The sequence below is a fragment of the Monodelphis domestica genome, chromosome 1, assembly GCF_027887165.1.
Source record: "Monodelphis domestica isolate mMonDom1 chromosome 1, mMonDom1.pri, whole genome shotgun sequence".
Taxonomy (NCBI): domain Eukaryota; kingdom Metazoa; phylum Chordata; class Mammalia; order Didelphimorphia; family Didelphidae; genus Monodelphis; species Monodelphis domestica.
In genome coordinates this window covers 55,628,446-55,643,760 of record NC_077227.1, presented here as the reverse complement: position 1 = coordinate 55,643,760, position 15,315 = coordinate 55,628,446, and the positions used below count along the sequence as shown (strand labels likewise).

At 36.4% G+C, this 15,315-nt stretch overlaps 1 protein-coding gene across 2 annotated transcripts in view; it reads right to left on the bottom strand.

Moving 5' to 3' along the window:
- The window catches only part of ADK (adenosine kinase), a 645,392-nt gene that overhangs the window by 308,876 nt on the left and 321,201 nt on the right, over positions 1-15,315 (bottom strand). For both annotated transcript variants that reach the window (XM_007478433.2, XM_007478434.3), the window contains exon 5: positions 5,162-5,334. In XM_007478433.2, the coding sequence (XP_007478495.2) occupies positions 5,162-5,334 (173 nt within the window). The remainder of the gene's footprint in view (positions 1-5,161; positions 5,335-15,315) is intronic.

Here is a 15,315-nt window from a genome sequence, read left to right as displayed (position 1 = left end):
GTCTGTGTTGGACATCCTGGACTGGCTCAGGTTGCTTTCAAGGTGAGTCCTTCAAAATAGCCAGCCCTGGGGCCCTTTTGTCAACCCTGAAGTTCCCACTGCTGCTGTGGGCTCAGCACTCTGGGTTGGGGGGGATGGGTCCTGCGACCTTCCTTCTGCCTGCCCCTTAGATCCGAGTGATTTAGGGTTTTGGCTTTTTGGTGGGCCGTACCTTTTGATCCAGGTCCGGGAGGAGGCTTCCCCAGGTCTTTCTTGATGTTCAGCTTGAATTTCGGTGTCCTAGGAGCTCTCAGTTTGTGATCAGTAAAGAAGGGTTTCTGAGGTCTGAACTTTCGCAGCTTCTAAGCCACCATCTTGACCGAAAGTCAGCTCCTTCACTTTTCAAATGTAGTTACTTAATAGGAGATTCTTTAGACATTCTTCTTAAGAAACATGATTGATCAGTTTTCATACTCTCTGAATGATCATGGTAATCATAACCATAATAATACCACTCCCATTTTGCTGTATAAACCAAAAAGGAGATGAATATCACAAATATTATATATATATATATATATATATATATATAAAATTTTGTATTACTTTATCTAGTTGTCAAAACCAGAGCTTAATTTACTTTAAAATGCATCCTTTGTTTTTGAAAAGGCTCTGGTTTGAAAAACTATCATTTTTGTAACACTAGGGAGCCATCATTTCAATTTGGTAGAGGTACAGAATTAGAAACAGAAATGTTTACAAATACTTGTAAAACCATATTGATCTTTTACATATAATTCATCTCCTTTGGACAGAGGGCATGAAGGATGAAAGGGTTTGATAAGGAAGCATCAACCACACATATAAAATGAACTCCAAAAACTGGCCAAAATGTCTGAAATCAACATTAACATCAAAATGCATTATGTATGAAATGATGATTCCATTATTCAATAAATGAACATTCACTATAAATACAACTTCAATAAATCATAAATTAATGAAGAAGGATTTAAAGAAAGAAGAAGTGTAAGAGGAAAAGACTGGTATTGGAGAACACTCAAGAATCCTTATTCAAAATTCATGATCTAAAAATTATAGGCTGTAAGAGACCATAGAAGCTGACTCATCCAAAGTTCTCATTTTGCAGATTCAGACATAAGAGACAGAGATGTTAAACAACGTGACAAAGGCTGCACAGGTAGAAAATAAGAATTCTAGTCAAGTTCTTCTAATTACAAATCCAGCATCACAACTGACCTACTAACATGCTTAGATATTGGCCACTGGTGATTTTTATGGGAATACTTACATTTCAAAGATCTTTGAATACTTACACTTCATGATCTCAAAGAAGGAATTGCTTTTATTGCAACCACTGACATCATTTTATCCTCTAACAATTTTGTGAATTTTTTCAAAGATCATCTGTTCAAAGAATTGGAGATTTTCTTCTATCTCTTTATACTTTTCATACGCACCATTTGGTTGTTTCTTACATTCAACATATGAACAGTGTAAAAATGGAGATTTGAGCCCCGGACTTCAATCCCCAGAAGTCCTTGCTCTAGTTCCCAGGATGCCCTCTAGTCTCACTTGTGTTCCCACCTGCGCAGGATCAAAATTTCTATTTAAACTGGCTGTAAAGCCTACGGTCTTCTTCCTACTTCTACTTTGGAGCACACGTGGCTCTCTACCTAGCAGGCAAGATGTGAATGGGCTCTCTGGGCCTAGACACATGCTTTCTTATTTTGTATTTTCTTTATTTCTTAATCTTAAATAAGCCTCTAAAAATATAACACTTTTAGCAGAGAAACTAAATTTTAAATGCTACAGCAGCCCACTTAATAATAATAGTTAACATTTATATAGTGTCTTAAGGTTCGTGAAGTACTTTACAAAAGTAGGTACTATTACTCCTATTTGAGAACAAAAGAAAAGTGAGTGCCTTGTCAGGGTCACAGAGCTAGGTAAGTTGTTTTTTATTTAAAGCAGGATTTTAACTCAGGCCTTCATATATCACCTACTGCCTCTATACAGCAAAAATCTATGAAAATGTCTCTGTCCCCATTTTTAAATGTTTTCCTTACCTATTTCTCTAATATTCCAAATTGTGCCTTAAAATGCTATTACATGTGATTAACATGAGCTTATTCCACATGATTGAATTCATGTCCATATACTTGGACATTTGTTTAAATATAAGACTTCTGGTAAAATCAATAAAGTAGGTCATCTTAAATAAGTAATTATATGTCTCTAGTCCTCTGTTTCCATGAATAGAAAATGGGCAAGATTATCTCTAATAGGTCTCTTCTCAATCTAAAACTCTATGATTAATTAATTAGATAACTAACTGATGCCTAAAATTCCTAGAGAATAGTAGAGGAAGTTTAAGAAAAATGGTTAACTGAAATAACAGAGAGAAAGGGAAAAGGAGAAAAAAATAGTTTGGAAAAATTAAGAAATGCATAGAATTATAAGAGAATAGAAGATAAGGAAAGGAAAATTAAAAAAAAACTTTAGAAAGATTTTTTATAGAACCATTTTGATGAAAAATGTTAATATTTTTGAAATCACACTATGAAATTCTTTATAAAATATATTTTATCTATATATTTCAAAAAATACATTCAGGAATACAAATGTGTGTTTAGAAAAAGTTTACTACTAAGTGACATTCAAAAGGCCTGAGAATTTTTTAAACATAAAATCAGATTACAATTACAGAAGTGTGAATCTTTCACATTTCTAATTTTCAGCATATTGGCTAAAGCTATAGAGGAAGTAGATGCAGATCTCTTGTAAGGAAACATATAAATGAAAGGCTAGAGAAAGTGGTATTCAGAAAAATTTTATTCCAAAAAATTAAGGATCTTCACTGAATTCCTTTGCTAAACTTGGGACTACCCTAGATAATGAAAGCTAAGGGGAAACAAAAGGAGATGTGGTTTCTGCCTGTCCACTGACAAGAGAAAAGAATAGGAAAGGCTCTGAAGGTGTTGTCTAAGGAAGAGATATTGCTGACCTTGTGACCCAGTCATTACTACTCTACCATTCATGATTCAGTTTCCAAGAATTCAGGGAACACATGGCACAACCAGAATTTAAAAGATGTTTTTAAGTAGACTGTCTACTTAACCATCTTGGCAATAGCAAAATAATCAACTGACACCTAAATATTTCTAGCCGTCTGGAATAAGAGGAACAGGAATTTCTACCTTTCCTACTGAGCTATAGGCAGAACAGGCTTCAGGAAACTGAGGCCCCTAATGAGTCATGTGGCTGGATGGAAACAGGAGCGTTCTATTATTTAAAAGAGAAGATCTTCTTGACTCAGAATTGATGTGTGCCTGAAAGGGACTTTGGAATTGGGACAAACTGAACTGTAAAAGAACTTTCAATGCAGAAGGGTGTTGTTGCCTATATTCTGTAGAGGGGGGGGAAGTGAGTAAAGGGCAGAGACCATCAAGCAGATTAAGTAACTAAATTAAAAAAACTGGCCAAATCTTAAAGTCAATCATGAGGGCTTTGTATCCTGGGCACTTTTAATTAATGAAGCATAAAATCTGGTAATCAGAACCGACGTCTTTGGCACCTGTCCAATTAAGGATGCTGCTGGGTGTCTCAGTAGATTGAGAGCCAGGACCAGAGATGGGAGATCCTAGGTTCAAATCTGGCCTCAGACACTTCCTAGCTGTGTCACCCTGGGAAAGTCACTTAATCGCCATTGCATAGCCCATACCACTTTTCTGCCTTGGATGCAATACATTGTATTGGTACTAAGACAAAAGGTAAGAGTTTAAAAAAACAAACAAAAAGAAAAATAAATATAATTTTTTCTCTTTTTCTTCCTTTTCTCTTATCCCCTGGAGCATAGATTCTCTTCTTTATGTTTACGGAGGTTCTAACTATACCAAAAAAAAAAGAGGGCAAATGGCCTTCTAAGTGCTCTTTCCCTTTCCATCTTTTCTGGGACTGCAGAGAATCAGAAAACAGCTCAGTGAAGGCAGGGAATGGGGATCCACATTGAGGATACAACTGAAAGTGAAAAGTTGGAAGGTATATTCCTGTCATTTTCTTTTCTATCTCTATGTTCTAAAAACTAGACAGATTTCAGGGCTTTCCATGAAATTGTAACCAACTGGATTCAAGAAAGACAATTAAATTTCACTTTCTTTATGGGAATGATTGTAGGTTTTGTACATTTAGTGTTGTTATTTAGAATTATATGAAAAATGTATAGAAGTTGAATTCAAAGTTCAGTTTAGGCTGAATTAACAATTTCACCAAAAGTTCATGTTCTTGCAGGAACTCATTAGTTGCCTTGATGTCTTAAATGAAATTGTTAACTTATTGAAGGGTTCAGTCTTCCAACTATGATATTAACCATTAGCAAAAATATCCCCGAATGAAGAAAGCTCTCTATTCTAACTGATTTAGTAGTGAAACCTGGAACCAAGGACATTCTTGTAACATCAGAGAAAGGAAAATAGTCAGAGTTTTGTTTGTTTTTTAAAGAACCTATGAGCTAATCTAATGCTACTATGGAGGATAAAGTACTCTGAAGCCTAAAAAGAATAGTGGTATAAAAGACATTTCAACTTGTCACCAAATGGAACTTGTTACATTGTTTTCTGTGACTATTACCCCTTACCCCAATGGATTTTGCCTTTTCACTAGGGATGCCTCAATCTATTCTATACATACCTTGTACATACTTACTTAAGTACATACTGTCTTCTTTATGGGAAGGGAAGTAGCTTGAGAGCAATGAATATTTGGCTTTTTTATATATATTCTTAGAACCACTGACTCATAGTAACTGTTTAATAAAACTTCATGTCTGATTGTTTACAACCCCAAAAATATTAAAAGCTGAAGAATGAGGGACAGTTGGGTGGCTCAGTGAATTGAGTGTCAGGCCTAGAGTTTGGAAGTCCTCAATTCAAATAGGATCTCAGACACTTCCTAGCTGTGGGACTGTAGGGAAATCATTTAACCACCACTGCCTAACCCTTACCACTTTTCTATCTTGGAATCAATACGAGATGAAAGATGAACGTTGTTTAAAAGAAAATAGTCAGGAACAAAGAATTTCAAGTCTAAATTTTGACTTCTATTTTACCAAACATGTCTATAAGTAACCATTGTATTATTTTCACAGGAAATCTGGTCTGACCTATTATCACTGGTGATGCAGGCGGCACAAGTTCCTGTGGGCTGCTCACTCTGTTCATAGTAATGTGCGTCCACGTGCGCTTCTGCAGCTTTCTTCTTCAGGATCTCGCCAAATTTATCCATACCAATGCAGCCAAAGAATGTTGCTGCTTTGAATGGTTTTTGAATCATCCACTGAAAACAAAAACACAAGAAATGCCACACTTACAACACTGATGCTTTTTTGTCAGTATCAGCAGGGTGGTAGTGTCAAAGTACATGTTGTAGGTGTGTTTCACATGGTCAGAAATAGAATCTAAGTGATATTGAGAATATAACAAAGGATTTTAAGATGTGAAAGATAGTCACAAAAGGGATTACCCTTGATGTTCACAACAAAACTATTCTTAACACAATGTTACAACCCCCATTAACCCCCATTTTATTGATGAGAAAACTGGGGCAGAAGGAAATCAAATAAATTCCCTACTAAGTATATGAGGGAGAAATTCAACTTGAATTTTTCTGATTCCAAGTCCAGCTCTCCAATATTGGTTTACATAATTGACTTTGTCTTTACTGTGAATATTTTTAATTCATTCAAATTATTGAAATAATAAGCTCCTTCCTAAGTCTTAGTTTCCATACATTTAAAATGAGGAATAAGTGGTCTCTAATTCTATTTTAATTAAATGATATTCATTAAGTGTTTAAGTGATGACATGAGGGGTAGTCTCATGGATGCTGATGCTATGATTAAAATTATCTTGGGAGTCTGATTTTGTGTCAGAATATAAATTTATTTGTTATGTCAAGTTTATTGGTTAGGCCAGCATCATAACCAATAAAATGATACAGGTTTCTATGGCTCTCTCAGGACTAGGGGGATCTGAGGTTGCTCAGGCAGCTTAATAGATTTTTAGGAGATCATTATTCAGCCCCTCCCTTGAACATCCCAAGACATTTTTTAATTGGTGATAACTAATTAGGAGGTGGCCCATCAATTTATCTAACCTTCCTCATCCCCACAGATAGACAAATTAATATACAGGAAAAGAACCCTTCTCTCCTTCACTTATTAACCAAATTCTGTTAAAAAAGAAGTTATTCCTTGGGATTCCTAAGGACAAAGATAATGCAAAAAGCATCTAGGTAGATGGTACCACTGACAAAGATCCCAGGCCCAGGAATATAATACAGTATTTGAAAAATAAATTCTCACACTGGATTTAGCTTCAGGAAACCTGTGTTTGAACTGTTTCTTGCTCACCTTTTCTGGACTTGAAGTTCCTAATATCTAATATATATATCCAAAGGAGTTAACAAAATTTCAAGCATTCAATAAACGTCGACTATAAGTATGATATGTGCTAGTAGCTCCCTCAAAGTCCTTATATGCTCAAGGAGAACTATGTCATTCCTCAACTATGGCCCCCAGCACTGTTAGTTATAGGAATACTACAGAGATTTAGTAGGATACCTTTCCTTAATGAATCCATTTTACATTAAATAAGACTACCAGAAAATATCAAGAACATATGATCATTACAAATTATTGGTGTTTCATTATTAAAGAAAGATTTCCAAATGATCTGTAAGAGGTAACCATCATTCCTTAGTCTATTCTAGAAAGAAATAGTTAAATTTTCTTTAAAATATGCTGAAATCACTTTTCCTTCATTTAAAATACGTTTTTATGCCCATTTGAAAAGCCAAGGTTTATAATAGCATGCTTATTGTCCTTACACTACACTTCAATCTTAGTTCAAAAATACAAGTTCCCACAGGATCACTGTTTGCTAGCTCACCAGGTATCAAGAGTCAAAGCATATACTTCAAGCCCCTGAGGCATGAAAGATAGAGCAATTTAGCAGATTAAAAGGACATGCCTAAAACTCCACACTGAGTGTTTTCTCACACCCAGGTGACACCACAGAACTCAAAGCACCTGTCCATTCTCCAAATTTCCAATCAATGGACTTCTCTAACTGTTGCTGAAAGAACCCAGAGGGCAGCTCTGCCCTTCACATATTTAGTTTTTGTTCAAGGCTCAGTTTCTTTGTTGCCTTTTCTGGGTGAAACTTTCCTTCCATTTTGAGTCATTACACTCTAAGCATTCTCAGTGTTCCTTGGACTTCCTTGTTAACATTCCATCATCTTTCCCCAGGAGAGTGAAAACTCTAGGAGATTGGGCTCATTTGTTTGTGTCTTTAGATTCTAGCACCTAGCAGAGTACCATAACCAGAGAAGGTTAAAGTCAAATGTTTATTTAATTAAACTAAAAACTCCATGATAAGGTATCCAAGGTGGGGAAGAAAAAGGAATTGAAAATTAGCATTCACCCAGCTAACTTAATAGTCTGACTTGTTTCCTCTATCAGACATCTTTTGCTATCTAGACGACTCCATTCTACCTTTGTTTTTGGTAAAGAAGAGAATCACACTGAGATGGCAACTGATTTATTTTGTTTTGAAATAGAAGTTGCATGTTGAAGTTGGACCTATCTCTTAATAATATTTAAGAAGTATTATTTGTGTGTGGAGAGCTTCATTAGAGACTATGAAGATATACCAAAGGCACAGAAAAACAGAAGAACTGAATCTTAAAAAAAAGAACTAAATTTCCTGGGAGCCCAATGACTTCCTGTCATTAAATACTTGCGGGGACATGGAAGGTCCCGTCTCTTTACTTCCTGTCTCCAGCTTTGTGGTGGGAAGGTGGGCATTTGAACTGGTTGATCAGCCATGGGCACGTGGTCTTTATTTTGTATCCTCTTTATTTCTTGATTTCTAATGATCATTTAATAACTCTCCTAAAATAATATTTTTATTATTGAGATTAATTTTAATTCTTACGAGAGATGTCATATGAAAAACATGTAAGATATTGTCAGCATAGTTTGCTGGTAATTAAATTTAGTCATTTACATAGTACACAGGGATACTTTCCTTGATATGTATTCCTAACATTATAATCAGATCAAAATATTGGCAGCTATAGTGTGAAGGCAGTAAAGATAGCTACAATGAAGACAGGCAAGAAAGTCGACAGAAAGGGATGGGCACTGATCTTCTAGTAAATACAGTATAAGACTGTGTGATGGGCAAAGTATCAGTAGTTAAGGATTAATGTCTTCTGTGGTTACTGAGGATCAGAAGGCAGTTGTTAAGACATTAGTATTTAATATAGCATAAAGACACATTGCTCAAAAATAGGACCTCAATAACTAAAAAAAGAAAAAAAAGAAAAGGACCAGAGACAAGGTAGTTGAGGTTCTCCTTACAAAGACAGACCAGACTTCCAGGATCTCCCCTAAGGAAAAGGTCAAAGGCCTGGAAAGCCAAATGATAAAGCAAAGGTATCAATTGTCAGAAGAGAATCAAGGACCTGGAAGTTGTGGCCAACTGTATAGTGCTCATCTTGAGTCAGTAAGATCTGAGTTCCAATTCTAGCTGTATGGCACTAGGCAATTCATCTAATGTTTTTTCCCCTCCATTTTCTAATTTACAAAATGGCAAATAATAATTATAAACTATCTCCAAAGGCTATGAGAATAAAATCACATAATAATTGTAAAGTGCTTAGCAGAGTATATCGCATATAGTAGGTGCTATGGGAATTAAAGTAAGAGATTGAAAGATGCAATCCATTGGTGAAGGAAAAGGTCAGGAAGCCAGAAATTCAGAAAGAAGGCAATATTGCTACAGATTGAAGAAAAGATAGTGAGTCTGGGACTGGAACATGCTAGACACTGACCTCTTTTTTGATACTTGGTGGGAGAGAAGATGGATAGTAACTTCAGGCAAAAAAAATGTTTTAATAGGACATTTTTCATTAAATAATAATTTGAATCAGAATTAAATAATGAGCATTCAGTAAATATTCAATGTTTATTAAGCAAAATGTATTGACCTGCACATTCTTTGTTATTTTTTAAGATTTAAGCTGAGTGTGTGTTTTGTTGTTTTTGATGAGAAGGAAAGGGTAGACAAGTGATGCAATTGGCATAAAGAACTTTTGCTAGTGCAGAAACTACTTCTATTAATGCAATCAATTACTAGTCAAGAACATAGAGGCACAGATATTTGTTAGGAGATGATAAAAGGTTAATTAATTTGACAAAGGTCAAATAGGGTGCTTAAGATTCACATAGCTCATTTAATTCTATACATGTCAAGTGTTAGGGGTAGGAGTTGAACCCTGAACTGATAATTAAATTATGGAATTGGGGGAGGCTCTCCTAGTTCTTATGAATACTTGCCATGAAAGATGAAGAGGGCAGGGGGAAATGAGGCTGCAAACACAATTTAATAAGGACACAGAAGTTATTGGAGTAAAGGGCAGAGACAAGCAGTGGAAAGAATACAGAGTCAGATGGTGTGGTTGAGGGTGGTGGTGGGAGAGACAGAGGATGGAATGGTGAAGGAAGACAGGAAGGGTGATGAAAAAGATGGGATGGGAGAGCCAAAATATCATAACCATGGAACTGATGGAGATGAAAGAGTAATCATGGATATCAGTTTGGGGTCTCATTTTTATTTTGTTTTATACGGGAAAGACTAATTCTTATCTATGTCATCTTACAATTAGTACATTAATATATACACATCATATCAAAATTGTTAGTAAAAAATAAAATTTGTACAACCCTTCCCTTTGGTCTCAAAATTAATACTCAGTATTCCAAGGGAGAAGAGTGGTAAGGGCTTGGCAATTGGGGTTAAGTGACTTGCTCAAGGTCACACAGGTAGGAAGCGACTTTCGACAGATTTGAACCAAGGATCTCCTGATACCAAGCCTCGTACTCTTTCACTGTGATACCTCATTGCCTTAATAAAAATTTTAAGTTAACAAGTCCACATTATCTCAGAATTATTGGCACCATTTAGTGTGAGATGCCCATATCACGGGCCCTAGGAGCAAGGCCTAGAGGTCTTATCTAGATTCTAAATATCTTACGAGGAAAAGAATTTCATGCAAAAAACAATACAGTTTGTAAATTCTGTACCTTTGGTCTTTGGAAGAGTTTACATATGACTTCTAGGTTCCCCCTTACAATCTTATTTCTTGCTCTTGTTCCTTTATACAGGCTAATTATAATTTTGCTGCCTGGAAAAGGTGGTGTGTAGTCAGAAAGACTAGAACAAGATAAAATCTTAACTCATTCCTCCCATTGGCCTCTGAATACCATCACATAACACTGCATGTATGGGCTTATCTAAACAAAACCATAGCAAGAACAATAATTTTTAAAATATTCTTGTAATTAACTTGATTTGGTCCTTTAATTATGTTTTGCAATAGAGTTCTGTGCATCCTTCAGCTTCCAATGGACAGCTTACTCTGTAACTTCCCATGCCAGTCACAGTGTAAAATGCACGGAGTTAAGGGAGTATTTTTGGATGAGACAGTGAGTGCTGCATTTATCAGTACACAGGGACCTGGAAATAAGTACAGCACTTGGGTTGGTAGCCATGGAGGCTGGTCCAATAATTTTGGTGGAGCTGGGGGCTTGAGTCTAGATTCTTGCTGGTTCCTAGGCCTAGAACATGGAAGACTTGTGGGAGGGTTGGAACACTGTGATTTCATGGAAGTTTTTCAGCTGATTTTTGCATTTTGCCATGAGGTATACTCAAACATCAATTTTCTTAACTCCTCATGAATAAGCAAAATTCCTTAATATTTTGTGTGTCATGGACCTGCTTAGATGTCTTATGAAGACTAATAGATCCATTCTCAGAATAAAACATAAAATAAAATACATGATTACAAAAAAAAAAACAATTACATTGAAATAAAGATTTAATTTTTCCCCCCTCTCATTCATAGCCTTTAGGAAGTGGTCTCCTTGTTAAGAATTCCTGTTATAGAGCCAAAAGTCTCAATACTTGGAAGGGGGTACAGGTGGGGACATGAATAATAGGGGGAAACTATTATAATATATGAATAAAAACAATGCAGAGATGTCAATGAACCACAACATGTAATGTTAGTATGTTTGGGGCAGCTTTGGGGAGGAAATAAATTTTCCCTACCCCATCTCAGCACATTGGACCAAAATCCTTGCCACCCTAACATAATTATGGCTCTACTTGTACAACATAAGTCATTTAGCACTAGAACATTAGAGTTCTAGCTCTGGTGACACTAACTTCTCTTGCCTCAGGTCTTGGCTCACTGATTCCCTTACTGGTTTCTCATTGCCACCAACACTATTCCTTATAAGGGTTCTTTAAAAAAAAAGTTGATTATGGAAATCAATATAAGTATTCATCTTTTCTCTTGTATAGGACTCTGAAATAAGTTCTTAATTCTCTTCCAAACACTTTAAAGCTCAAAAATTATAGGAAAATGAACAAAGGAGGAAATGATAAATAATTCAGTTTGGGGTATAAATCTAAAAAGAGATTTGATATATTTTTCTGCCCTCATGTCAGGCGGAACCCTTTTTACTAGATCTGATTGTAGGTATTGAACTATAATATAGTACTATTTTGGTTGGATTAAAGTCTGGAATTTCAAGGTAGATTCTATTTGGAAGGCAGCTGGATGTCTTAGCTATTTAGGGGTGTATGTATGGGGTGCTCAAGGAGGGGTAGTATCTTTGGTATGGAGGGCTTGTCATGCCCTCTTAGGGCAGCTCTCCAGCCTCTGATCCCCACCTGACACCCAGCTCTCACTTGTGGCTCCCAGTAGCTGCCAGCATGAGGCAGCGGCCACACCCCGGGCAACAGCTTCGACAGGCCAGCTAAACCTTGTGAGGGTAGCATCGGGTCATCGACCCCTGGTGAACCACGGCTTTGCTCAGCCAGCATGTGAAGACTGCTTCGGCTGAACAGAGGGAAGAAACCAATAAGAAGGTTCAACGGCTGAGATGGTGACGCAGCAAAGCACTGTGGAGTGTTTAGGGCAAGTTGGAGCACATGACAACACGGCCATCCAATGCAGATGAGGAAGTCTCCAGATGTAACGATTTTTCGTGCCACTGGACGCAGGCTTCCAACGCCGAGAGAGTGGGACTGTCTCTGTGCATTGACTTTTCCACTTAAATCTCCTTCATGCACAAGTGTCTTTGTGCACACTCACCTATACACCATAGATGAAAACGCACAAAGACAACCGTCATCCTCGGTTACTGAGAGACTACTACTATACTGTTATTTAACTTTAACGCAGGGTATGGAAATAATGTGTATATAGCACTACCTCTTTTTATCTCCTGAACTATTCTCCCCACACACATCCTGGTCCAAACACTCTACTCTCATCTTCAACTATGTTTTATGCTGTACAACATTTTTAGCAATGACATGAATTAAGGCATAAATAGCATGATTATTATTTATTCAATTTATAGATAACATAAAGTTGGGAGAAACAGCTTATACACTGAATAACTGTGTCAAAATCCAAAAAGGTCTTGATACGATCAAATGATGGTCCTCAAAATCTGCATATCTTTACATTCTTAAAACTTATTGAAGACCCTTTCCAAAGAGCTTTAAATCTACCAATATTCACCATATTAAAAACTAAAACATCAGCATTATTATGAAAATAGTTTTAACCTCATGCACATCCTGAAAAGGTCTACGGGAAATTTAAGGGCTCAAAGAGTTCTGCTAGGCTAGAACAATGTATTGATTCTAATAAGATACAACATAAAAAAATAATGATAGCTAGCATTTATATAATATCACAGGGATTGCTAAGTGCAAAATCTATATTTAAACCTTACAACAGCCCAAAAGTTAGCAACCAAAGGAATCATAATCCCTATTATATAGAAAAAAATATATCTCAGAGAAGTGATCATCGCATGGTAACTTACTAAGTAGGTGGCAATGGCAGGATTTCATCTCAGATTTTCTGGACTCCAAGTCCAACTTCAGCTACCTAGTTTCAGGTGGCTTCAAGGATGGAATACTATACCACTTAAAACTATCACAAATATGAACTAGATGAGATATTGCTCAAATGAATTAGAGATTTTAGTATATTATAAAATCAATGAATAAACAGTGACATGGCAACAACAACAAAACGATAATGAAGTATAATTGTCTACAGTGAGAGAGGGAAGAGAGTCATTGAACAAGATTGCTATTCAGAGCATACATGGTTTTTACTGTTCAGTTCTGGGTGTGAAGTTTTAAGGAAGCATATTGACAAGCTAGAGAATATTCAGTAGACAACCAAGATTGTTAGGGAATTAATTATAAAGCAATGTATAAGGAGTGTAAGATGTCTTATTGGATAAAAAGACTTAAGGGAAGGATATGAAAGTAGCCTTAAAGTATTTAGAGGGCCATAATGCATGAGAAGGAATGGAAATGTTCTGCTTCCACTATATTGATGCAAAGTATAAACTCAGGATGTAATGTGTGCCTTTCAATGGAGGTCTTCAAATACAGTACTTGTCAGGTATATTGGATAAGATAGTGATGGTGAAGGTATGGAACAGGTGCCAAAGACTTCATGCAGAGCACTCTCTATGGGCATGTGGCCACCTTATCTTGGCCTAGAGTTTCTTATTAGAAAGTCAGAAGAAGTTGGGCAGAGTTGCTCCCCTCTCCCTCTTTACTGTGCCTGATGATAACTTTTCACATGACTCACACCTCCACCGAGCAGTCCCATGGGAGAGCACAGGGGTATGGTGGGCAAATCACAGGCAGAAGAACTGGAGGGGAGGAGAGCTCTTGGGCCATTCCCCTCTCCCTATCTACACTGGTTGAGGGCATTTCTTACTTCACCCACCCTTTCACACAGTAGACAAATGAGAGCACTTTCTCCCTACCCTCTGAGGGGAAAGGCAGTAGGGGATGGCATGCTTGGCACTCAGTGTAGGAGAGGGGCCGGCATGGCTCTCAATCTGAGGGATGGGATAGGGGCAGGGCGGCACTCTATCTCTAAAAGGTTCACCTTTACTGGTAAAAGAAATACTTAAATATGGTTTGCATGAGAAGACCTTTGAATGGTATTCCAACTTTAAGATTCCCCTGGTTTTGGATTTAATATGACTTTTTTTTTTAAATTGTAGATTGACAAATTAACCACTCTCTACCACATCTGACTACTTTGTGAGGTGACATTGCTTATATTTTCCCTCTTCTAGTTTTGCAAATCAGTTTATAATGAAAACCAGTTGTTGAAGAATTAACTTAGTACTCATCATTCCTCTGGCTTAACTAAGGAATTTTTATTACTTGTGTATACTAAAGAAGAAGTAGATCATGGTCACGCAAACAAGTCTGAGCCATGTTTTTCAAATTCACTGGAATATTGCTAATCAATTCATAGTCTTTCAAATGAACTGAGGAGTCAAAGAATACATTGGGAGAGGTAGAGGGTTGAAAGATAAATGAAGGGAAATATAGTGGTAGGAGAAGGAAGTATGTAGTTAAGAGACTGATAAAGGTAGGGTTGGACACGATAGTGACTGAGTATGATTGGAACATTTTAGCAACAATGATCATTTTAAGTAATTCAAGTACTTTCTACTTAGCTACCTATGGATGGTATTTTTTGTAAGGAGAACATACTATCTTTCAAAACACTGATGTCAAACACTCCAGAAGCACAACAAATCAAAACACAGACAGGGTCCTGATCCTTTCATTGTTCCTTTTGATTCTAAGTCTTAGCACACGGGGAAAAAAATAGGTATGTGCTGGACAATATTATTTCTGTAATATATAGGGCTCTTGTGATGACTGCTGAAATAGAAAATTTCTCTAAGAAATGTTGAAGGTGTCAACATCTCTTTTTTTCTACTTCCCATTTTTCAGAATCAGCATCTTATTCAAATAGGTCAGAGTATAGCTGTTATCTACAAAGAATCTCAGTTTTTATCATGTCTTCAAACTTGGCACTTGTTCATCTGTGAACAAATTCTAATCTTTCTGTTTCAGAGCTTTCCAATATGTCTTGAAAAAAAAATCATTACATTACATTCATAGGTAAGGTTTCTGAATATTCAACAAACATTAGGCTTCTAAGTTTTGATCCTTAAACCATATTTTACAACATTTTTTTCAAATCCTATCTTTCACATTGAAATTACCAAGCATCAAGGTTTGTTGACAGCTTTCCCCAATTCAATTTAATAAATGTTTATTAAGCTCTTACTTTTAAAAGTTAGATACTGGGTAGAGTGCAGTCATAAAAGAGAAAGAA